Consider the following 23,315-nt stretch of genomic DNA (forward strand, 5'->3'; position numbering starts at 1 on the left):
TTGTGTAAAGCTCATTATTTTAAATGAAGCGTGCCACAATGACTGAAGTCTGCTCTTATCAGACACAGACAAACAGGTCAGGTTTCCACAAACCTTTAGATTCACATCACTTCAACATTCCAGGAAGCAGCTTAGTCACCACCTCATTCATTCATTTTTTCATTCATTCATCTACTTGCTCACAGTTACAATATAAACTAATTTCAGTAGTTTTTATGAGTATAGAAATGTCTATATCAGTGTACCAGGAATAATAGTCTTGCCCTCTGCCCTCAGAACAGCACACAGTGTTTCACATGTCTGAACACATTTGGCCTCTTATTTACTTTCTTGCTGAAAGTCAGATGAGATCATTGAGAGCACTTTTAAGTCTTCACTGTAAATAAATAAGATAAAACCAACAGTCACTTAGTTTAGCTTAGCTCAGCTTATCTTAGCTTAGCAAAAAGACTGGACAGTGGGAGAACCAGCTGTCTTTATTATATCACTTGTATATGTGTATATATATATATATATATATATATATATATATATATATATATATACATATATATATGTGTGTGTGTGTATAAAATCTCAATCTTTTTAAGCAAACACAGATATCTTTTCACAGACCCAGGCTAGCTGTTATACCTCTGTTTCCAGTCTTCATGCTAAGCTAAGCTAACCAGCTGCTGGCTGTAGTATCAAATTTAGTTAGATAATCTAACATTTGCATACAGGCTGCAACGCCAGCAGAGAACTGAGAACCTGAGCTCAGTTTAGGGGTTGGTTAAGGCTGAGGAAATACTATGTTTGCAATATATTAGATTTTGTATTACAGCAGAGCAGGTGGGTACACCACAGGCTGTGGCTTGCTGGGACTTTAAGCAGCAGCCTCATACTGTTATTATAACCCACTGTGAGTCTCCGCATACTGCCTTTTCTGTAGCAACACCACAGGTGGGCAATGAAGAGCGGGGTACAAAAAGCTTTAAAAAAAGATCTTAAAAGTCACTGAACCCATACTAAATTTACAAACTAACATAATTACTTGTGTGTACAGCTTTTGATACTGTAGATGTCCTTGTCATCTGATAGGTCATTGGTTATGTTGGTAGGATTCTCACATGAAATCTGGGAACCCCTCTTTGATATAATTTCTTCAATCATTTTTCATGATACAGACATGACAGCAGTATGAAAGTGGATCTTCTCATGTAACTCTCAGCAACAGACCAAAAACTTGCTTCCGTTTGACACTATTGTGTGTACTTTATATTTTAGTGGAGGCACCTTCTTTCCGCGCCTCATTGAAACTACAGTGTGATGTTTACACTGAATGAAGCACTCAAACTCAAGAATGTTTTTATGGCTGTGCTATTCAGCCAAACTGAAATATTTAAAATGTCTTGTACTTCATTTACCCAAAATTCAGCCTGGCTTTGGTTACCACTAGAATGTAAAATTAACTTCTCTAAGGCTACACTGCATATGTTCGCAATTAGGATAAGTGCAGTTTTCAACATGTAGGACTACAGTTGGAATGACAATACTTTACAGGAACTCTTTTATAGTTTAGTATGGGCTACATGAATAAGACAGGCTGTTACATAATGCTCCCACCTATGCAGCTAAATTTACATTTGATGTCAACTTACATCAGCCTTTCATGTGTCATTTGCCTTCACGCTTATAAACGTGTTTCAAGCTCTTCCTGCCATTCTACAATTCTTTCAGCCTTTGTTTCACCATTCAGTCCTTCATTTATCAGGATAGCAATTAGATCTCACCATCATAAATTGTTCTAATGGAATAGACAGGTTTAAAACTGAAACTGTTTTTGTGTTACAAAAAAAGCCAAAAAGGAAGTTTATCTGTGGGAACCCATCAGGTATCACTCTGCTAAAGGTTACAGAAATTAGGAAGGAGCGTTAAGGCCCAACTCTTCCACCACATCCTCTTTTAATTTCACTTGTGCATCCTTGTGTTAGACGGGCATACACAACTAATAATGTTTCTGAAACATCTTTTGTGCTTTCACACAGTAATAGACAAACTGTCAGGCACCAAAGTTATATCATGTGCTTGCCAAAAGAGCTTTCAGGAGGATGAGAGCATCCTTGCTATTTCTCACACAGGTCGTCAGCAGATTTTTTTTTTCCCTCAGATGCAGCTGAGGTGTTAAACTGACACAGATGGACCAGTGCCTGACTAATCATCATTTCCTTATTTGTACTGTTCTGTTTATTGGTAACAAGATGACCTTGTGATAGGTTAGTCATATGACCATGAGAAGCTATTAAAAAAAAAACAACTGAGGTCACATATTAGACAGGATGTTCAAGTTATCACGCAATGCACAACATGTATCTACAAATCTCTGACACAAAACTTTGAGGGTATCCACTGTCCGCTACATATATTACTCAGCCACTGAAACTAAAATTCACATTTGAAAGCTGTAGATTAATCTGCCAAGTGTGTCATGAGACAGAAGTCATCCTTTAGGAACCACATGGGCTGTATACAGGAGGTCACTGGATTACTGTGTGATGTTGTTTGACCAGTTCAACAAAGGAGGCTTTGTTTCAGGTCTGTCTCAGGGCCAGGTGAAAAATGTCCCTGTGACGAAATTATCCACAAGATAAAAATCTGTTCCAGTCAAGCATTGAAAAAATTCCATCAGCGGTACAAACAATTAGATCACAATAGTTTTAAAAAAAGATTTAGTTTTTACTATTTTGAGATGTCAGGTCTTTGTTTTTTTTTCAGAATTTATCTGGAGGAACAAACAAAGCGGCAATTCAATTCACAGAGAGTTAAAAATTGCACAGTAGCACACACTGAGAGACAAGACTAAGAGTCAAAAGCCATGCTAGCGCTTCTGTAAAGCTGTACCATGGTGAACTGTACTTAGGCACAGTGGGGCTTCAAGCTAAATGCTAATATCAGCATGCTATGCGCACAGTGACAAAGCTAACATGTTGATGTATTCCGTTTACTGTGTCCACCATCATAGTAGAGCATGTTTACATGCTAACATTAATGAATTACCATTAAACACAAAGTACAGCTGCTGTGAATGTCATTACTTCTGCAGATATTTGGCCAAAAATCAAAAGCCCGAACAAATGAAAACTTTGACAAAATAGTGACACTAGATGAGAAATTAAGGGCTCACCAAAGTTATTACAGTTTATCCTGAAGGGGGCAACACAACGGGGACACAAATAGTGAACTCATGCAATGGTTTTTGCGACATTTCACTCAAAAACACGAATGTAAAGCTTGTGTTGACACTACAGGAAAAGTCAGGGGATCACCAGTGTCATTAGCATTAGCATCCTCTGGGCACCATAAATGTCAGTATAAAATTTTATGGCAGTCCCTGTAACAGCTGTTGCGATATTTCAGTCTGGACCAAAACTGTGAACTGATCAACACTGACCTCATTAGAGCTGTGCAGTCAATGGCTAAAAAAATGAAGAAGTACATTTTTTATATTTTCATTTTCTGTTTAAACTGAAAGCAGGTCAGACTTCATACAAACCCTTCAATGTGTAAAGTGTGTTTAGATGTTGGGTAAGTCTGCCAGAGTTCAGAAGTTTAATTCAGTTTTATTCAGTGTCTGTTTGCACATGGTAAAATCTTGTATCATGGCAAGGATTAGGTCTTAAATCAAATCTATACTGGCATGCAACAGATGAAAGACATGGAAACAACCTGGACACTCTTCAGTCCACTTGACCAGCAAATCATTGGACAGTGACAGGGAGCTATATACCACACAGGGAAAAGTGACTTCACCATGCATGTTAACCGCATTGTTAACAAATTAAACCCAATGATACATCCATCTGCCAAACCCCAGGTCACCGCACGCTGCCCTGATGGGAATTGAAAATGAAAAGCTGTAAAGTTTTTCACCCTTTTTGGCTGCCAGAGCAGTATTATGGAAACATAACGTGATAAAAACTATACCCAAATGACCATAATTTTCAAAGCCTATCATGCAAATTGAGGCTCTGTATTTATATCTGCAGTATACAGGGGTTATATAACTCCTTATTTTAGAACAGCACAGTTTTATACGCTGCAAAATTTTACTGACTTATTGGTGAGAGTTGTGAAGAGCACAGGAACTTACGGTGACAATGGTGATGATGCTGACCAAAGTTTTATTTATATTTCAAACCATAACAGGTTTGTAGCATATTCTGGTCTCCTGGCCTAAAAACCAGTGTGATTACAGTGGTTTTACGTAGGTGTCTGTGGAATACTTGTGTGAAATGAGACCTAGATATTCTGTTTTGTACCACTGCTCTGCCTGTGCGCACACTACTTCCTCAGCAATGACCTTAATCATGATCATGTGTGCACTACATAAACAACAACCATATTTAGTCAAGTGGTCTCTCTCTTGGTTTTTAGGTCAAATTTATGAGTGGCTGAGATAATTTAATATGTTTGTTTCTTTCATGTATTTTGTTGAAACCAGGAAGAATTTAGAAGCAGGATTTTATATTAGATCAAATACTATATGGTCTGTAAGTAGTTTTAAATAAAGAAAAACACTTTTATATCAAATACTTGATTCACTTACTTCTTAATATTGTTTTTATTGATTCAAGAGGCATCTAATGTTGTGTTAAACATTTTACCTCATTCAATTAGTGGTTTAGTGCATTGATTTATGATGATTGAACACGTGCGGACCAATATCAGCCTCTAGGGAGAAAAAAATTCACAAAAATCCATTGATTTGTTTTTCCACAATCAAGCTTTTTCTTAGCAGTGAAAGGGGAATTCTGATCAGACAATTATGAGAGGACTTCTAATAAACTTCAGATAATATTTCATGACTGTGATATGTGATAAGTCGTAATTATGAGATGATGTAGTATCTCTTAATTAGAACTTATCATTTCATGATTATGAGATAGTATCACATAGTTATCAGCTAAAAAGTCATAATTATGAGAAAAGGTTTGTCATTTTTTTAAGTGGCAGTAATGGGCTTCCATACTAACACAAAATGAAAACAACAGTTTTTGTCTCGTGAATTATTGTTTATGACCCTCTAAAAATTCATATTCATATTAAACAAAGAAGAAAATAAGTCTTTGGTCGCAACTTGTAGACCAGTGAAACAAGGGGTTGCAAGCAGACATTGTTTTGATTTTGTTTGGAGGTGTCACAAGACCAAAATGTGGGGAACTGTAGTCGTAACTTTACAAGTAAATATACTAGCGATATTTCACATACTCATTAAGTATGTATAATAAATAAAAGTATGTAGAATCATACATTACAGCCAAGGCCTAAACAATGAGGTTATGAGGTGCTGATTGGATAGGGTAGGAGATTATACTGACTGTTCAGGCAGCCATTGTTTTTGATTTGACAGATCAAAGTTGACTATGACTATTGTAACTAAATGAGCGTCTGCTGTATGCTGTTAATGATGCTGTCTTGGTTATATTGTGTGTATACTCAAAGCATATTATTTCTCGCTTTCAAAGTTCAGGTCATAAAAACTTTATACCACACTTTTGGATGTGTATGAGTCTGCAGGTTTTCCCTCTCACAACTACTTCCTGTTTGAACACAGTCCCGTCTGGTCCTGCAAACCACATGCTTATTCACAAGCATCATGTCCTTGTTTCAACTTGAAGTTCAGTCTTGTCTGTACAGGTTTTTGTTTGGTTTGTGTGGCCTTTGTAGTAGCTCATTCACAATGACATTCTGCCTAACAGTTCATACTCACATTCCTTTTACTGCAGAACACACATTCATTCACTGGTTGTGCTTTACTTTTTACTGAGAGAGACTCTTACAGTAATAGAATATTCCTGTGTAGATTTTAATTGTCCCATTGACTGATTAAACAAAGTGGAAGGTTTTTATCCAGAGCTGTAACTATCATTACCTAACAATTTCTCAGTTTTCTGAACTTGTGACCTAAACATTTTTAGCCATGCTAGTGGCGGGGCCGTGGGGCAGACAATGTTGGTCTTTTAGATTAGTTAACCACTTTGGCCCCAACTGAAATATCTTGCAACTGCTGAAAAACTACCATGAAATTTTGTACAGACGTTCATGGTGTCCAGACAATGTATCCCACTGAGTTTTTGTGATCCCCTGACTTTTTCCCCAGCGCCACCAGCGGATTGAGATTTGTGGTTTTGAGAGAAATGTAACATCAACTGTTGAATGGATCGCCACAAAAGATTTGGTCATTCATTTCTCAGAGTCAGAGTAAATCATAATAACTTTGGAGATCATTTTCATTTACCGCCATCATCAGGTCAAAGTTTTAATTTGTTCACTATGTTGGTTTGTTTTTCAACCAAATGCCTTCAAAACTAATGACATATCAGCCTCAGCTGTACTTTGCATTAAAAGCTAATTAACAAATGTTAGCATGCTAACATGCTTAATTGAGATGATGAACATGGTAAAAGCTATACCTGCCTAACATCAGCATGTTAGTATTGTTATTGTGAGCATGTTAGCATGCTGACATTAGCATTTAGCTCAAAGCAGCATTGTGCCAACATAGAAGCAGAGCTGCTAGCTGTAGACTTTTAGTCTTATAGTTATTATTCATTATTTATTATTATTAGTATCATTATTATTACTTCCTAAAACTCAAAGTCACAATATTTTTGTCTGTTACCCCCATCTCCACCCAGTCCTTTGCTTCCCTCAACAAAAAAATACCTAAAATACTTAACAAAATACATAAGTATATTAAGAGTTTGTGTATATGCAACTCTTATATACTACATCCTCTTCTTTTCTCTGTGTAGTGAAATCTTAATTATAAGACCTAAGATTATGTGTACCTCCATTTCGCAGTGAATTGTGTCTGTTCTTCTGATCTTATTTCATCCAAATTCAGATAAATTAACTGAATTCCTAATCCTGTGAATTGAATCATACTCTGGCCCCAAAGAGAGCATGCACTGAAATAAAATGTCCCTCAGTTACCTTATCTCAGTCTCCTGTTAATGCTAACAACAGCCAAGTTAAAGACTTTCTTCCATAAAGTATGTTCCATGTTTGCGAACAAAATATCTAGAGAGACTTAAATAAAGATTCCAATCACAAATGGAAACGTACTGTACCCGTAATTTATATGGTTCAAAGAATAAATATTAGGCCTTTAAACCACTGCACTATAACAAATACCAATTGCAATTCATGCTAGTTTTCTAATGCTGATACTGAATTGTCCCTTTCAGAAGACAACTTTCACTATATTAGAACTTCTGATGTTCCACTGATATCACTTTCATAAACATGGGTTCAAATATGAAATACTCACTTACATCGATCAGCCACAACATTAAAAGCAGTCACTAGTTTTAATGTTGTAGCTGATTGGTGTATTCTATTGATCCTAACAACACATGATTGATTCTGTAAAGACATATCTCTTTCTTGTCATGTAATTAACAACATTTTAAAGAATAAAAAAAAGGCAAAATATGAATGGTAGTGGAGTGGAGATAACTACGAGACAAAGATAAAGGGAACAGCAAAGAAAAAGCAAATGTGCTGAAAGAAACTCATGACTACTTGACCTGTGACTAAGAATAGCACAGACTTGAATGGTGAGCTAAATGACGTAGAGACTGGATGACTTTCGACAGCCTATGTAATACATTTAACCGTGGAGAATCTGATGGGGGGATGAGATACACAGAAAAGTTTTGTTCTATATTTAAACATGAAGGAAGGTTTGACGCACTTTGAGTATTCATGTGGCTCTTTCTAATTATGCAACGATCAGTCTGCATGTCAACAGAGGTTAAAGACAGCGAGACACAAGGGAGAAAAAAGTGCTGTGAGCTGGGAGAAGCAGTGTCTTGACATTAGAGTCAGATTCCACTCTGCTTTTGACTCTCATCAGTGAGAACAGACGGTCAGGATGAAGCTGTCTACTTGGAAATCTGACTGAAACCTCAGGAAAATTCTTCAGAGGATTCAGCAGTATCGTGCTTACTGAGAGATACGGTCAAATTACAAAATCACAGAGGAGGTGGTGTATTTCAAATTCAACAATGAATGGGCTCTCTAGGACATCTCTGGACCTCCAGGACGCAAACAAAATGTAAGTACAATATGTCTCATTTGTAATATAGTGAGGCGCATTTTTAATGTTTTTTGTTATACACACCTGGGAAAGTTAGACTCTGTATTCCTGTCGTTTTCCCCTTTGGTAGACATAATGCATGGAAATCAAGAATACGACATTATTTCATCCAGAGTCCATTACCATGGAAGAAAATCAACAGGTAGATTTTAATTTGATCATACTGCATATTAATATTGTATTTTATTATTATAATATTTTTGAATGTAAATAAGTCCAAGAACTTTCCTTTTCTTCCATCTACAGACAGAAAACAAATGAAGCAAACCTGCTGGGAGAATCTCTTGAGACACTCCTCTCTCAGAAACGTAATTTTCATCTGCTTTCAAGCAATACAAAACTAATATCATGGTTGGTTACTGTTTTATTTTATAAAGAAGTTATGTCCTCTTGTGTTACAGGTGGACAAATAGCATTTCGGGACTTTCTGAAGTCAGAGTTCAGTGAGGAAAACCTGGACTTCTGGCTGGCTTGTCAAGAATTCCAAACCTTTGACAGTCCAGAGGAGCTAACAAGGAGAGCAGCAAGGATTTTCGAAGAGTTCATCAGGACTGAGTCCCCCAGACAGGTGAAAATACACTCTTGTATTTGGAAAGCCGAATCCTAAAGGGAGAACTCTTGTGCAGTAAAATGTGCTCAAACCTAAATATAAGCATGGCCTAAGAAAAACATGATTTAGTTTGCACTTGAATATTCAATGTGTTTGTTGCAAGAATGAGAACAGGCACAATTTTCTAGAAAAATACTCATGCATGTGAAGTCCTTAAGTCCTGTTTCACCTCTACGATTTACTATACAGCAACTAGTGTTTTTAATAGTTACTTTCTGACTGTGATTACGATGCAGATGGCTGCACATAATGTGCAGTATGCAACCCAAAGGCCTAAATTGTAATTGCATGTTCAGTTATGTAACCCTTCAAACATCTTTTCAGGTAAATGTAGATTTCTATACAAGACAGATCATCAGTCAGAGTCTCCAGCAACCAAGCCCATTGTGTTTTGCTGTGGCACAGAAGAAAATCTACAGCCTGATGGCCAACGGCTCCTTCCCACGCTTCATCCAATCTGAGCAATACAGAGTCCTATTTGATGCAGCTTCTAAACGGAGAGGCCTTGGGAAGCATTGGAAGGCCAGACACAGAGCAGACACTTCCCCTTCCCTTGAAATGTCACCTCAATAACATAGTGTCTGACAAGGCTGAAAGCTACGCCAGTGCAATGGTCATAACAAGCTGCAGACAGTGACATCTGGTGCACAGTGAACACTGCCCATCACCAAAAGTAAAACTGGGTGTTAATTGTGTGATGTTGTGAGTATAAATTTTAATATTTTTGAAATGTACATGACTGCGGGACTGTTGTGTATTTTGTGTGCAAAATATTAAATTTATTTTTATAAAATAGATGATTCTGACATGATGCATCTTGAACACTGCAATACTATGAACTTACTTTTGAGTTTAACTGTATCTTCATGGGTGTCTACAAATCTTACAGTTGGTGTGCTACTGCCACCCAGTGGTGACTTGGGAAACTTACAAACAAAAATAAATTATGAACAACTAATCTCAATATTTGCATGAAAAAAAATGACGCCTATAGAGGTTAAGTCTAAGGAACAAGAAAGACACTATCACAATGTAACCAACAGTAACGCTGAATGAATGGAGGTTGTGTCCTAACTGTAAACTGCAAATCCCACAAATAAAGTCGTTTTTTTTTTTTATTTTAAAGGGTGGATGGCTAAATAAATTTGAGACACATCCAATCCATTTCAGTCCATTTGAAATCACATTTCTGAAATAATCTCCAGTAAATCTGTTCCCCTTTTTTTCAAGTTCTTCACAACAAAGAATTCCATTTGTCTAAAAGCGTTTGGTCTGTGTTCAATTAACAAGCGATGTCCTGTGGTCAGGAGAATAAGAAAACAGTCAAATTCGTGATTCTGTTGGAATGAACAATCGGCCATCATTACTTTTCCCACTGTGACATGTCTAAATGTCCTCCATGGAGAAGGCCAATTGGTGGACTCAGTCAGGCTCCATCAAAACTATTATTTTCCTTGAAAATGGAAATGGCATTTACAGGAGGGCCGTCTGAGTCATAAGAACTCCACAGAGAGGATAGTGGTATGAACTTTCTTTATACTATGTCAACAATGGTTCAGCACTCAACAGTCTCGTCTTCTTCTCTGGGCCTCCTTTCATGTTCTGTGGAAATAGTGATTAAAAAGAACCTGTTATATATAAATATATGTGTTACATACAAAAAATGCAATGTTAGAATAAGTATAAAAATAAAGCAGAAGTGAGGTCACGTCATAAACAGTGAAGTAAACCAAAAATGAAATTAAAATCTATTTACAGACAATTGATTGATATGGACTGTGCTATGAAGAGAGAAGTGAGGTGCATGAAATATTTTAAGATGACAAATTCAAAAATGAGATGTAACATGTGCAGCCAATAATCAAATTGTGTAAGAGTGGAGGTGGAAAGCAGAATGTAAAGTAAATGATGCACTGCAGCCTCTGAATTTCCTGTTTGGTCGCTGCACTGAAGCAGACACTGGTGTGATATGAGGATCAATGTGTGAAGAGGAATGGATGTATAACACAGGGAAAGGGGGAGTCTAGGTTGAGCCTTTGTCTGTCAGACCTGCAGTTGAACTTGTTCAGATTGTCTGCCAGTTGACAGCCGTCTGTTAAGATGATCTATGGTGATTTCTTGCAGGCCTTTCCAAATTTAGGATGAGTGGTGGGCCTTCAGCTACTCAGCATGCCTCTCCTTGGCTGCTCTAATTATTTTCTTCAGCTTATGAGGAGAGGGTGGAGGTAGAGGGGGAAGAAATTATGTGTATAACTCACCACCAGATGTTTTGGGTGTCATGGGGAGTCAATGAATTGATATTTTATTAATTATATCAAATATTGTGATGGGTGGAGATGCAGTGTAGAATGACTGGATCTCGGCTTATGAGTGAACTAAGTGGTCAAAAGTAAAATCATTATTTTATTAGCCTGAGAGAGAGAGAGAGAGAGAGAGAGAGAGAGGTAGTGTGTGTGTGTGTGTGTGTGTGTGAGAGAGTGATAGTACTCTGTATCCCAGCATCCATCGCGGCACCGCCCCTGGTTCGCTCACTGACCGTCAGAGGGGAGGCCTTTCTGCATCCAGCCACACCAAAAACTTGAGCACTGTGCGCATATATCGTGGTAAGTTCTTGGATATGTTATGTAATTGACCGACCGCAATGTTTTGATTAGCAACACTGGATGTTAGCAATGAAAAAGACACCGGTTCATTAAGGTCATTGTCGCCAGGGAGCCAGCTGCCCATCCCCAGCGAGCTGCATCCAGCCACCTAGCGCAGCTTGTCGGTGACCGGCTAGGAGAAAGCTCAGCTGTGGGACCTCACAGTTTGTGTTTTGAGGAGACCGGGTGGCTAACATTACTATGCAGCTACAGCTAAGAAACCTTAGGAGTCGACTGGATATTTTTTACTACTTAACCGGCTATATAACTCTTTTTTTTAAAAGATGAATATAACATTATTAAGTTCGGCAAAGGCAGCTGGCTAACGTAAACTAACTTCGCATTGCCCCCACACTGCCCTCCTTTGCTAGCCTAACTAAGTTAGCAACCTGAGCTGGTAACGTTAGCTCACTTGGGGTTGACAAGGTAGTTAGCAGCTGAGGTTTTCGCTGTATTTAACTTTAACGTTGTGTGTGGTTCAGTTTTCTACCACCCTCTGTGAACCGCTCAGTGTGGCTTGTGTCTGTCTTATGTGTATCATCATGTCCTGTAATCGGCTTTAAGCTATTTATGTCGGTGCACACAGGCAGTGAGTAAGTAATGTTGCTAGCGAAGTCAACTTCATCTTGTGATCATGGAGACACTCAGGCTGTTTTCTTACATTGTCTTCCATGCTGACTAATCCTGTCCCACAGCAATACTTTGAATGTGCTCATTAACTTAAGTGTATTTGATCTGTGCCAGTTCGATCTGATGTGTAGCAAAGTTTTAAAAAAAAAAAAGGTTCCTTAGCTCAGTATCGACCAGCGAATGTAAAAGTGAGTAAAATTCCCTTTCACCACTTTCTGTTTCAGGCCTTGTCTAGTGTTACAATGGAGCCATCAGGAAGTACTACTACAGCTTCATCGAGCAACCACACCCAGAACTCAACAGGTGGTGGTGGTTGTCCATGGGAGGTCAGCGATAAGGCCAGACTGTGCCGCTTCCTCTGCTATGGCTCGGAGGGAGACATATACACTGCCAGGGACGAGGGTCGTGTAAGCATGGAGAGCGCCGGAGCCCTCCTCTCCCTGCTGCAAGAGGGCCAGGGTCCCGAGGTGGTGGAGGAGATAAAAAGGTTCACTCAGGATGGGAGAGCTGTCAGACTCGGCCCCTCCTTCTTTGCCTTGGCCTTGTGTTCTCAGCACTCTGAGCTGAAGACAAGGCAGGCAGCATTCAAAGCCCTAAAGGAAGTTTGTCGGCACCCTGCCCATCTGTTTTCCCTCATCCAGTACAAGAAAGAATTGAAAGAGGGCATGAAGTGTGGGATTTGGGGACGTGCCCTGAGGAAAGCAGTGTCCGACTGGTATAATGAGCAAGATGCCATGAGTCTGGCTGCGGCTGTGACCAAATGTAAACAGAGAGAGGGATGGTCGCACCAGGATCTGCTCAGGCTCTCTCACACCAAACCTGCTAATGAAGGTGAGTTTACACAGGCCCACATTATTCACTACTGTTTACAGGGTGCAGGCAAAGATATTCACCTCACATTATAAAAACACTGTTTTAGTTAAGTCACTGTAGGAGATGGCCTTATGCCTAATGACTATCAATTTATTGTAATATTTTCAGAAACCCTTTCCCTTGCTGCATTACCTGCAATAAATGTGCAGTGTTTGTGACCTCTGCATCAGCAACATAGACGGTGACAACTACAAATCAGAAAGCCAGTGAAGTTAAAAGCCAATTAGCAATATGTGCAAGCTTTAATAAAGGTCTGGCAGTTACAAGTTGAAAATGTTGAAAATGCCACAAAGTTATGCAATGTGGGAGGGGGGTGGAGTGCCTCAAAAGTCTTGCTGATTCAGAGAAAAACTTAAGTAGAAGAGGGAAGACAAACATGGACAGAAAGACACTAAGCACTGCAAACTACAGCCTCATAAATGGCCATTAAGTTAAACTGTTAAAAAAAAAAATTAAAAAGCCTGATCTTTAGCAGCCTCTTATCAGAATCAGAATCAGAATCAGAATCAGTTTTATTGCCAAGTATGCTTTCACATACAAGGAATTTTTTCTGGTGATTGGTGCAATTGATCAGCAACAGTGGGGCTCTCTAGCCTTGTTGATGATAACAACAAGGCTATTGTTGTTATCTTGTTATTGTTGTTGTCTTGTTGTTTATTAACTGCATTGCTACTGTGGTGTAAGATGTACAACCCTGTTTCCAAAAAAGTTAGGACACTGTAAAATGTGAATAAAAACAGAATGTGATGATGTGAAAATCATGTAAACCCATATTTAATTGGAAATAGAACAAAGGCAACATATCAAATATTGAAATGCTGTAATTTTATTGTTTTTTGAAAAATATATTCTCAATTTGAATTTGATGCCAGCAACACATTTCAAAAGGTTTGGACAGGGGCAACAAAAGACTGGGAAAGTTGTGTAATGCTAAAAAAAAAAACACCTGGTTGAATATCTCACAACTAATTAGGTTAATTGGCAACAGGTCAGTAGATGATTGGATATAAAAAGACCCTCATAGATGGGCAGAGTTTCTGTGTAGTGAAGCTGGGGAGAGATTCACCTCTGTGAAAGACTGCATGAGCAAATAGTGCAACAATTGAAGAATGTAACAACAACAGCTGCTGAACAATGTAAAATTCCAAAGAATTTGGGAATTTCGGCATCTATGGTTCATAATATCATTAAAATATTCAGAGAATCCAGAGAAATCTCTGCAGGGAAGGGAGCAGGCCGAAAACCAATATTGGATGGCCATGATCTTCGGCTCTTCAGGTGGCACTGCATTAAAAACAGACAAGATTCTATGGTGGAAATCACTGAATGGGCTCGGGAACGCTTCTGAAAACCATTGTCTATGAACACAGTTCGTCGCTGCGTCCACAAATGTGGGTCGAAACTTTACCATGTAAAGAAGAAACCATATCTAAACATGATCCAGAAATGTCACTGACTTCTCTGGGCCCGAGCTCATTTAAGATGTTCTGAGGTGAAATGAAAACTCCAAATTTCAAATTCTTTTTGGAAATCATGGACACCACATCCTCCTGGCTACAGAGGAGAGGGGCCATCCAGCATGTTATCAGTGCACAGTTCAAAAGCCACCATCCGTGATAGTATGGAGATGCATTGGAGCCCATGGCTTTGGTAGCTTGCACATCCGGGAAGGCTCCATTAATGCTGATCAGTATATACAGGTTTTGGAGCAACATATGCTGCCATCCAGACATGTTCTTTTTCAGAGAAGGCCTTGCATATTTGCGCATATTACAACAGCATGGGTCCATAGTAGAAGAGTCCAGACGCTAAACTATTCTGCCTGCAGTCCAGACCTGTCACCCATTGAAAACATTTGGTGCATCAGGAAATGACAAATAAGACAAAGGAGACCTCAAACTGTTGAGCAGCTGAATTCCCAGGCAAGAATGGGACAACATTTCAACTTTCAAAACTCCAGGGACTGATCTCCTCCATTCACTTTTGTGAAACGTGTTGCTGGCATCAAATTCAAATTGAGCATAGATTTTTCATAAAACAATAAAATGTCAGCAATTCAACATTTGATATGTTGTCTTTGTTCTATTTTCAATTAAATATGGGTTTACATGATTTGCAAATCATTGCATTCTGTTTTTATTTACATTTTAAATTTTATTTACAGTGTCCCAACTTATTTTGGAAAAGGGGGTTGTATTGGTTATGTCTGCCCTGACCCTGTTCATCTGTAACCCTAACACTGTGCAAGAGTTAAGTTCTAACTGTGCATCATGATTTAAAAGACTAAGGGCTGCTTAAGTCAGACTGTAATGGCCATACCTTTGTGCTTTTAGCTATTGCCTTGATCAGCAAATATGTAACAAAAGGATGGAAAGAAGTTCAGGTCGCTTACGCGGACAAAGAGAACTCTGAAGAGGTGGTCAAAGTGCTTTCGTATCTTGAAGTGGTGGAGAAGGTCAAACACAGTTGTGATGAAACAGAGGTCATCAATTTAATAGAAGAACACAAACTGGAGAGGGAACAGCTGCTGACAGACCACCTGAAGTCCAAACAGGTGAGTGCAAGTGTGTTTTTTTTTTTTTTTTTTTCAGTTTTGTTATGAGATTTCAACTGGGGGATTATTCTCAGAGCTTCCTTTGTCATCAAAATAACATTATAGACCAATAATACTGTTTCGCACACATCCCGCATCCAGCACTATAGAGTGAGTTGCAAACAGTGCATTGTCAGTGTGTTTGGTATTTGGCAACAGTTTTTTTTCTTATCAGTTCAACTGAGAAATGTACCATTCTGGCTTTCACTTTGAACTGCATTTCCCTGCAGTCTTTTCAAATTAATAATGAATATGGGCAGGGACATATGATTTGCATGAGTTGCACAGATAAATCTTAGATATAGGAAAGACTGAGTGGAATTCATCTGGAATGAATCTGGTCTAATGTTTTTGGTTTTTTTTTTGACTGGAGGTATGGAGAGCTCTGTTGAAGGAAATGCCTCTCCAATCAGTGCTGAGGATCTTGGGTAAGATGACGTCAAACAAAATTCTTGAACCAGGAGGCTCAGAAACACAAGCTGTATGTGACAGAATCCAGAGTGAGACGGCGCTGAAGAAGGTAGGGGCTGTAGATCTTTTTGATTAATTTACAGCTGTGTTTTTAATAAAACATGAGACAGTGTTTGAGTATTTGGTGTTCGTCTTGAAATCTCCAGGCAAAGATCCACCCTTTCGGCATACTCTTGGCTTCAGAGAACTACAAAAGAGGCCAAGGCTACCAGGGTAAAACAAAATGGGAACCAGACAGCAGCATCCTCAAAGCAATGGACTCGGCCTTTTACAAGAGTTTTGTGGTTGGTTGTTTTGCTTCTCACAGACTATCAAAGAACACAGCAATCTATAGGATTAGATAATACAAATGATCTTGCATTTCTGTCCTCAGAATGTGGAACCTGTGGGTAAACGCTTTGTAGTGGCAGTAGATGTGAGCACGTCACTGAGCAGCGTTGTCCCAGGGACGTCAATCAGCACTGCCGTCGCTGCTGCTGCCATTGCCATGGTAAGACAGTGCTAGAGGTAGATAGCTACACACTGTGAGGGTAATTGTGGTTGCAGTTGGAACAGCTGTGTCTGTAATAAGAGCTCGGACCACCCCCTCTTTGGAGGAAGCCTGGGTCAAGGTATTGGTCTGTTGACACATTGTGGATTCCTTTGAAATTCCTTCCACAATGTGATTATTGTAGTCCCCAGGGCCTGCAAGAGTTATTAGCTGAGATGTGTACCATCACAATGATGTTTCTCAGACTTGAGAGAATTGTAATATCAGAGAATACTTGTAGTATGTTTTGTCACTTTGTTTTGCTGCATTGCATGTATGTGTATGTGAGAGAGATGAATTTCTGTAATGGTGATGTCATGCTTTCCTTTTAACCTCTGTTTCTGGTGCAGGTATTTGCAAAGACAGAGGTGGACACACAAGTACTTGCATACTCTGAAGGAGCTTTGGTTCCATGCACTGTGTCTGCTGACATGACTCTTGCACAAGCAACAGTTGAACTGGTTAAGGTAAGGCATGTCACAGCATCGGAGAGGAAGGAATGAATCAGTTACTGATCAGTGTACCTTTGGAATATGAGCATTTTATGGGCATGCACAATATTTGCAAATCATCTAATAGATTTTCCAGTCCAGTAGCAGATTAGGCAACGTCTTCACCTTGACTTCACTGAACATATCTTGCTCTTGAACTCTGACCTTTCCACCATATGCTCCAGATCCCAGGGGGGAGCACAGACTGCACCCTCCCCATCACATGGGCCACAGAAAATGGGAAAGCTGTAGATGTGTTTATCATTCTGACCAACAACCCGTTGTGGACGTTTACTGCCAGCCCAGTGGAGTCTCTACAGAAGCACAGACAAGTACATTTATTTATTCACGTCTGCTTGTGGGGGGGGGGGGGGGTGGGGGGGGTGTATTATAGACTCATCTCGTCTAAGATAAAGATTGTTTTTGAAAATAGGATTACACAAACACTTAAAAACAATGAATTTCCAATTTGATGGGTACAGACTTAATCAGACAAATGGAACATCTCTGGGTTTTAATTTCCAGAATGGCATGACATTTGACCAATACTCAGTTAATGTCATATATTATTGTTATTGTGCTTATGTTAGATAGACATTTGTAATAGGGTTGGGACACAAATAATTTTCTGGAATTTCATGACATTTACTAAAAACATTTGAATGTCTATTTTGTCCAGTCTTTATGTGTCTTCGGAACATATGACAAGTAAATACATTTTTTTATGTGCATTTCCTCTGCAGATATCAGGGGCCAATTCCAAGTTGGTGATGTGTGGGCTGACTTCGATTGGACACACCCTCGCAGACAGAGAAGACAGGGGTTTACTGAGCATCTGTGGCTTCGACCTTGGAGCCCTGAGCGTCATTCGTAACTTAGCCCAGGATCTGATCTGATAAAGTATTGGGACTTTGTCTTGGCATCATGTGGGTAGAGTACAAAAAGAAGGCACAAAGTGGACCATGTGGCTCACTTAGCATGTAGAGTGCCCTAAAACAGCACTAATCCAAAAGATGTTGACATTTACAATTCCAATTTCTCTTTTTCTATTATGTCGCTTACAAGTCAACTGACAAAGTGTCCAGCGGGCTGGACAACACTCTGGAAATGTTTTGTGCATATATTTTTTTCTGAAATTTGACAAGGAGGTGAAAACCCATGATGCGTCATTGCACATCATGCTGTCAAGAGTTAAGTTGCAATCAGCACTCTTTATGACAGTCTGTTTAGTGGTTTGATGGCTGTCAGTGAGACACTAACTCACTCAATAAAAAATCCACTCATTGATAACAAAATGTTGGCAGATTAAACGAGGAAAAGTGTAAGAGTCAGAATGTTACAGGCTTAGTGCAAATATAGGTTTATTTTAAGGGGATTCACTGTAGTTTCTAGATTGAATCTAGCTGGTATGATTTTAGTTTGATGTCATGGTAGACAATTTAAATTTGAAAACCTGTCCCTCTCTTATGTAGCATTATTATAAATTATTAACAGATATTAAAGAGATGAATTGTAAAAAAGCACCAAAAGTCAACAGAATACCTATACCTTTTCTGGCTACTCTGTTAAATTCTTAGATTCAAATTCAGCAGAGAAGATTTTTTTAATAGTAATAATAATGCCTAGAATTCTGTTTATATAACTCTAGTCTTTAGCCTAGCTGCAATTTTTAGTTATTGTACTAACATTTGTTTTCCTCTAAACCAATTTTTATTTTAAAACTGAGTTGTCTGTTCTGCTCTTGTTGAATTTATTCTATAAAAGAATACCCTTGGTGCTCTTAAATGTTATGATACATTTTGGGGGGATTATTTGGGTTATGGGTTAATGTATTTTCCTTTGTGAAACAATGATGCCAATGTTTGTAAAACTGTAAGTCAGTTTACTGAAAGTTGGAGAAATGGAGTTGTTCTCATATTTTAGTCTGAATTCTATGCATCGCGATTGGGATTTTACTGTATTATTATGTCCAGGAAGGACAAATTACAGCTATTTAACAACTGTTTACTGAGACTGAATCAGCTAGCACAATAATGATTCTGTATTTTTGATGTAAGAATGTTTGTTATGCAAAAACTAACAGATAATTGCTACCTTCCTGGAGTTAAATGAATTGAATGTACTTTTGTAAAACATCTAACTGTAGAGATTTAAAGTACAATGCTTTATATTTCTTCAGACAAAGAATAAGCACACACTACACAGACTTTTCGTGTTAGGGGCCAATTTATTTTGGGGGAATGCAAGCAAATGTCAATGGTGGTGCTTCTCATTTTGGTGAACAGTAATTGCTGTAAGTACTGACAAGATTCACTAAACTTGACACTTATTCATTGTAGTGTAAATCACTCCATTTAAAGAAAAATAAACTCCCGACCATGTTACTGTGAAGGATTTTTGTCCACACAAGCTGATACTGTCATTTTCATCGGTAAGACAATGTCCACTGTCTTAATGCTATAAAGTTGAACTATTTGTCTAATATGAATATTGATACGTTTGTGGTTGAAAGTCTGGCACAAGTTATAGTTGTCATGAAGTTTGGTAGTTCACAGGTGTTTCATCACCATGGTAAACTTCCTTTTCTATCCCGTGGTCTGTCCTATCCATTTTGCTTAACAAATAAGTATTTGACTGTAGTAGCGATGTAAACCCCCTAATAAACAGTTTGCTGCTCTTCAAATATTGTTGTATTCTTGGTGCTCATTGATACAGATAACTGTCTGAAGTCCGTCAAATTAACTAACATTACATATATGGGTTTATCGCCGACTGTCTGACGTGTTCAACCAATAGAAGTGTCCTTGAGCAAGGCACTGGGTCCCTTCTACAGCTGTATTACCCAGTGTCGACAAACAAACTCGTCAAAATTAAGAATCCCATCTGTCAATGTTGGGATATCCTTTAACCAAGGGGAAATTAGTGTTAAAAAAAAAAGTTTCAATCGGATCAGGCGTCCTGCGAGGCCACATGCTGTTGATAACTGGGGGCCTTGCAAACACTCTACAACAAGAGGAGTGAAGATGGCGGATGTATTAAGTGTTCTTCGTCAGTATAACATCCAGAAAAAAGAAATCGTCGCTAAAGGAGATGAAGTTATATTTGGCGAGTTCTCCTGGCCGAAAAATGTCAAGACCAACTACATAATCTGGGGGTACGTCAGTACTAAATATATATATATATAAGTGGCGTTTGTAGGCCTGCAGCTGAAGCTCGTCGTTGCCTTGTGCTGCTGGTAACGTCGGAACGCTCGCTAGCTACCAGATGCTAAGATGCTAACCGAACTCCTCTCCTCGTTGTTAAACTTTGAGCACTCTTTGGCTACTTTGGGGTGATTCTCAAATATTGTAGCCTAGACCACATAGCCGCTTTACTATCGTGTGTCAGTTTATCCCTTTTAAACTTGAAATGTATGTATGAGAGATGTATTGCTAAACTTGCAGTAGTGATGTGATGCTAACTAGTTAGCGACGTTGGCTAGTGCTGAGTTGTGTTCCCATGGAGTCAGGGATCCACTGGATCTAGGGGAAAGGCTTGTGGTTTTAGTTTTTACAGCCATGACTGAAAGCAGCTTTTTTTAACAGTGCAAAAGGCTTTGCTCATGTAACGCAGAAAATGAAGTTACGCAAGTTTTTAGGAGATTAGCTAGACTGATATCTGTTGATAGTTCAGTGCTTAATTGACACCAGAACCAGTGTTTCGTTGCTTTCATGAAGAAACCACCGCCTCAATATATTTACTTTATGAAAGACGTTTTCAGTTTACATTAACTTCAACTTGCAGCAGTCTGTGTAAATTTGAGTGGTATGCTGTGGTGGTCAAATAAACTTTTGGTATGACTGTTTTTCTTTACTTGTCTTTCAACCTTCAGTACTGGTAAAGAGGGCCAGCCCAAAGAGTACTATACTTTGGACTCTATCTTGTTCTTGCTGAACAATGTGCATCTCCCGCATCCATCCTATGTGCGAAGAGCTGCAGTAAGTGATCTTGAATAACTATCACTGTCAGTGTCAGTACTGCATCACTTAGTAAATAAAATATTATTTTGTTATTTAAGCCTATTTTTGTGTCTCTCATGCAACATCCTTTAAATGTCTTCATAACTGCCCAGACTGTGTTTTTGGGTGACATGATTGTTTGTTGTTTATAGACAGAGAACATCCCTGTTGTCAGACGACCTGATCGAAAGGGCTTACTGTCATATCTCAATGGGGAGAGTTGTAAGTAGCACTTGCAAGATCTATGGTGTTTTTGTATTGTGTTTCTGTCATGTTTAAAGCGTTTAGAATTTGTTTCCCTGAGTCTGTATTTGCTAGGGATGATCAATATGCAAAACATTTTTTAAAAATCCGTTATTATTTTGACAGATAAATAAAATTGTGATTCATATTGCAATTACATTATTTTTTTTCTGAGGTCTGTACCAGACAAGACATGCACCCTTACATCTGGAGAATATGATTTGTAGGCCAGGGCATCTCTGTAGCAAAACAATGCTTAATTTCTTGTACGTTTTGACACATTTCACCTTTATAAAAAAAATTGCAACTCCCACGATTTGCATACTGCACTTGGCCATATCGTGATTTTAATAGTATTTTGTGTAATTGTTCGACCCTAGTATTAGCTCAGCATGTTTGCACTATTTTCCTATATTTCTTATAGGTTTTGACTCATGAAAAGTTAGCTTTCACTGTTTGAAGCCCTTTTGATTAGCACCCTTTGTACAGTTGGTCTAATAAGAAACCATAATGTGATATTCAATTCTATCTGTTTACAGCTACATCAACCAGTATCGACAGAAGTGCACCTATAGAAATAGGTTTGCAACGACCAACACAAGGTAAGTTCACACCATGTTTGTTTGGTTGTAACTCGATCATTTTTTATCACTAATCATTATGATTTGAAACTAATATTAAGGTTAAATACTTACTAAATAACGGTTTTTGTTAGGACAGTTGCTACCATCTACAACTTTGTCATATTTTTACACGTTTTTTAAATTGAAATTGTGCTGTTTCTGTGCAAAATAATACAAATAATATGATTGTTTTGTTCTGCTTCTCAGTCAAAAGAGCAGCTGATGAAGTATCTTCTGAAGCCAAGAAGCCAAGGATTGAGGTAAGATGACAGGACTATCTTAATTGTTTCTTCAGACAAAACACTTGTAACCTTAAATGGCATTCATAATTACATAACGTTGGTCAGTGCAGCTAAATACCACGTGGAGCATTGGAATCCTTTCGTTTAAATCTCCGATCTAACCAAAGTAATGGCTTCATTGCACAGAGAATGTGTCACTGGTGAAGTTGTGAATAACAAAAAGATGAATTGGTAAAAATGTGACCCAATAAAACAATCTTATTTTAGGTGGTTGTAAAATTTTGATTAAATGCAATTTAATTTAAGCATGTCTTAAAAAATTTAGCATAAATCCCACCTGTTTTTATTTGAGTATTTAACTAAAACAAGTCTGTATGTACCTTTAGTCATAAATAAAGTACATTTTGTTATAGTTACAAAACTTAATTGTTGTTTCAACTGATAAACAGTAACCATCTTGCTCACATGCAAGGCAAAAGCCACAGTGGGTATAGTTAATCATAGGTTTCCTTGTATTAGACAGTGAAAATTACAATACATCTGCACAGTCCAACTTTATATTGTAGCTAATTCACAGTAGCCGTAAGCGGTAAAAGATTTTGTGTTAAATGTGTAAATTAAGCATTGACTTGTTACACTATCGACGTGTGATGCTACAGCTTGTGTTATTCTAGTTTGCTAATAGAGTGTACACTTCTTTTATCTCAAGGATGAAGAACGAGTGCGGCTGGACAAGGAGCGTCTGGCTGCTCGTCTGGAGGGCCACAAAGAGGGCATCGTGCAGACTGACCAGATCAGGTGAAATGGATTTCCCCCCATTCTTCCTGTAGATTGTTTAACAACACTAGGATTCATTAGGAGTTATATTCATCACATTCAGTGTGGGGCAATCAGTACAGATGCCATGTTTTCAGTGCTCATTAACACCTACAGTTCTACAGCTATTTAAATGATCAAAAACCCTCCTCCTCCTCCTTCAGATCGCTGTCTGAGGCCATGTCAGTGGAGAAAATCGCAGCCATCAAAGCCAAGATTATGGCCAAGAAACGTTCCACCATCAAAACAGATCTGGATGATGACATAACCCTGAAGCAGAGAAGCTTTGTGGATGCAGAGGTGGATGTCACCAGAGATATTGTCAGCAGAGAGAGGGTCTGGAGGACCAGGACAACTATTCTCCAGAGCACTGGAAAGGTCAGAGTCCACTTTCAGCTAATGATATCCAGT

The 23,315-nt window shown here is 38.5% G+C and overlaps 3 protein-coding genes across 4 annotated transcripts in view; all 3 read left to right on the forward strand.

Moving 5' to 3' along the window:
• Nucleotides 1-7,687: 7,687 nt before the first annotated feature.
• Nucleotides 7,688-9,657, forward strand: LOC139629572 (regulator of G-protein signaling 21-like). Its single transcript, XM_071492280.1, has 5 exons — nt 7,688-8,101; nt 8,214-8,285; nt 8,390-8,451; nt 8,545-8,711; nt 9,078-9,657. Exons 1-5 carry the CDS (start codon nt 8,052-8,054, stop codon nt 9,324-9,326), a joined length of 600 nt encoding a protein of 199 aa, XP_071348381.1. The 5' UTR covers nt 7,688-8,051; the 3' UTR covers nt 9,327-9,657.
• Nucleotides 9,658-11,211: 1,554 nt separating this feature from the next.
• ro60 (Ro60, Y RNA binding protein) lies at nt 11,212-19,665 on the forward strand. Of its 2 annotated transcripts, none has more exons than XM_071492252.1 (9): nt 11,212-11,356; nt 12,250-12,856; nt 15,232-15,452; nt 15,865-16,011; nt 16,109-16,246; nt 16,336-16,452; nt 16,842-16,958; nt 17,168-17,314; nt 17,726-19,665. In XM_071492252.1, exons 2-9 carry the CDS (start codon nt 12,268-12,270, stop codon nt 17,876-17,878), a joined length of 1,629 nt encoding a protein of 542 aa, XP_071348353.1. In that variant the 5' UTR covers nt 11,212-11,356; nt 12,250-12,267; the 3' UTR covers nt 17,879-19,665. The 2 variants fall into 2 exon arrangements, with proteins under 2 accessions (XP_071348353.1, XP_071348354.1); XM_071492253.1 differs by lacking the exon at nt 11,212-11,356 and adding an exon at nt 11,372-11,821.
• Nucleotides 19,666-19,811: 146 nt separating this feature from the next.
• Nucleotides 19,812-23,315, forward strand: part of cdc73 (cell division cycle 73, Paf1/RNA polymerase II complex component, homolog (S. cerevisiae)) — a 28,808-nt gene continuing 25,304 nt past the window's right edge. The window contains exons 1-7 of the mRNA XM_071492262.1: nt 19,812-20,136; nt 20,854-20,959; nt 21,133-21,202; nt 21,763-21,825; nt 22,054-22,106; nt 22,798-22,886; nt 23,069-23,282. Of these exons, the coding sequence (XP_071348363.1) occupies nt 20,006-20,136; nt 20,854-20,959; nt 21,133-21,202; nt 21,763-21,825; nt 22,054-22,106; nt 22,798-22,886; nt 23,069-23,282 (726 nt within the window). The 5' untranslated portion in view covers nt 19,812-20,005. The remainder of the gene's footprint in view (nt 20,137-20,853; nt 20,960-21,132; nt 21,203-21,762; nt 21,826-22,053; nt 22,107-22,797; nt 22,887-23,068; nt 23,283-23,315) is intronic.

Source organism: Trachinotus anak, unplaced genomic scaffold (genome assembly GCF_046630095.1).
Source record: "Trachinotus anak isolate AG129_WGS33_773 ecotype Australia unplaced genomic scaffold, CSIRO_AGI_Tana_v1 ptg000012l, whole genome shotgun sequence".
NCBI lineage: Eukaryota > Metazoa > Chordata > Actinopteri > Carangiformes > Carangidae > Trachinotus > Trachinotus anak.

Excerpts from the sequence above, each read along its gene's own strand:
- ro60 (XM_071492252.1), top strand. The coding sequence starts at position 12,268 with ATGGAGCCATCAGGAAGTACTACTACAGCTTCATCGAGCAACCACACC. Across the intron at positions 15,453-15,864 it reads ACCACCTGAAGTCCAAACAG|GTATGGAGAGCTCTGTTGAA; the intron begins GTGAGTGCAAGT and ends TTTTGACTGGAG. Across the intron at positions 17,315-17,725 it reads CTCTACAGAAGCACAGACAA|ATATCAGGGGCCAATTCCAA; the intron begins GTACATTTATTT and ends TTTCCTCTGCAG.
- LOC139629572 (XM_071492280.1), top strand. The coding sequence starts at position 8,052 with ATGAATGGGCTCTCTAGGACATCTCTGGACCTCCAGGACGCAAACAAA. Across the intron at positions 8,102-8,213 it reads CTCCAGGACGCAAACAAAAT|ACATAATGCATGGAAATCAA; the intron begins GTAAGTACAATA and ends CCCCTTTGGTAG. Across the intron at positions 8,712-9,077 it reads GGACTGAGTCCCCCAGACAG|GTAAATGTAGATTTCTATAC; the intron begins GTGAAAATACAC and ends ACATCTTTTCAG.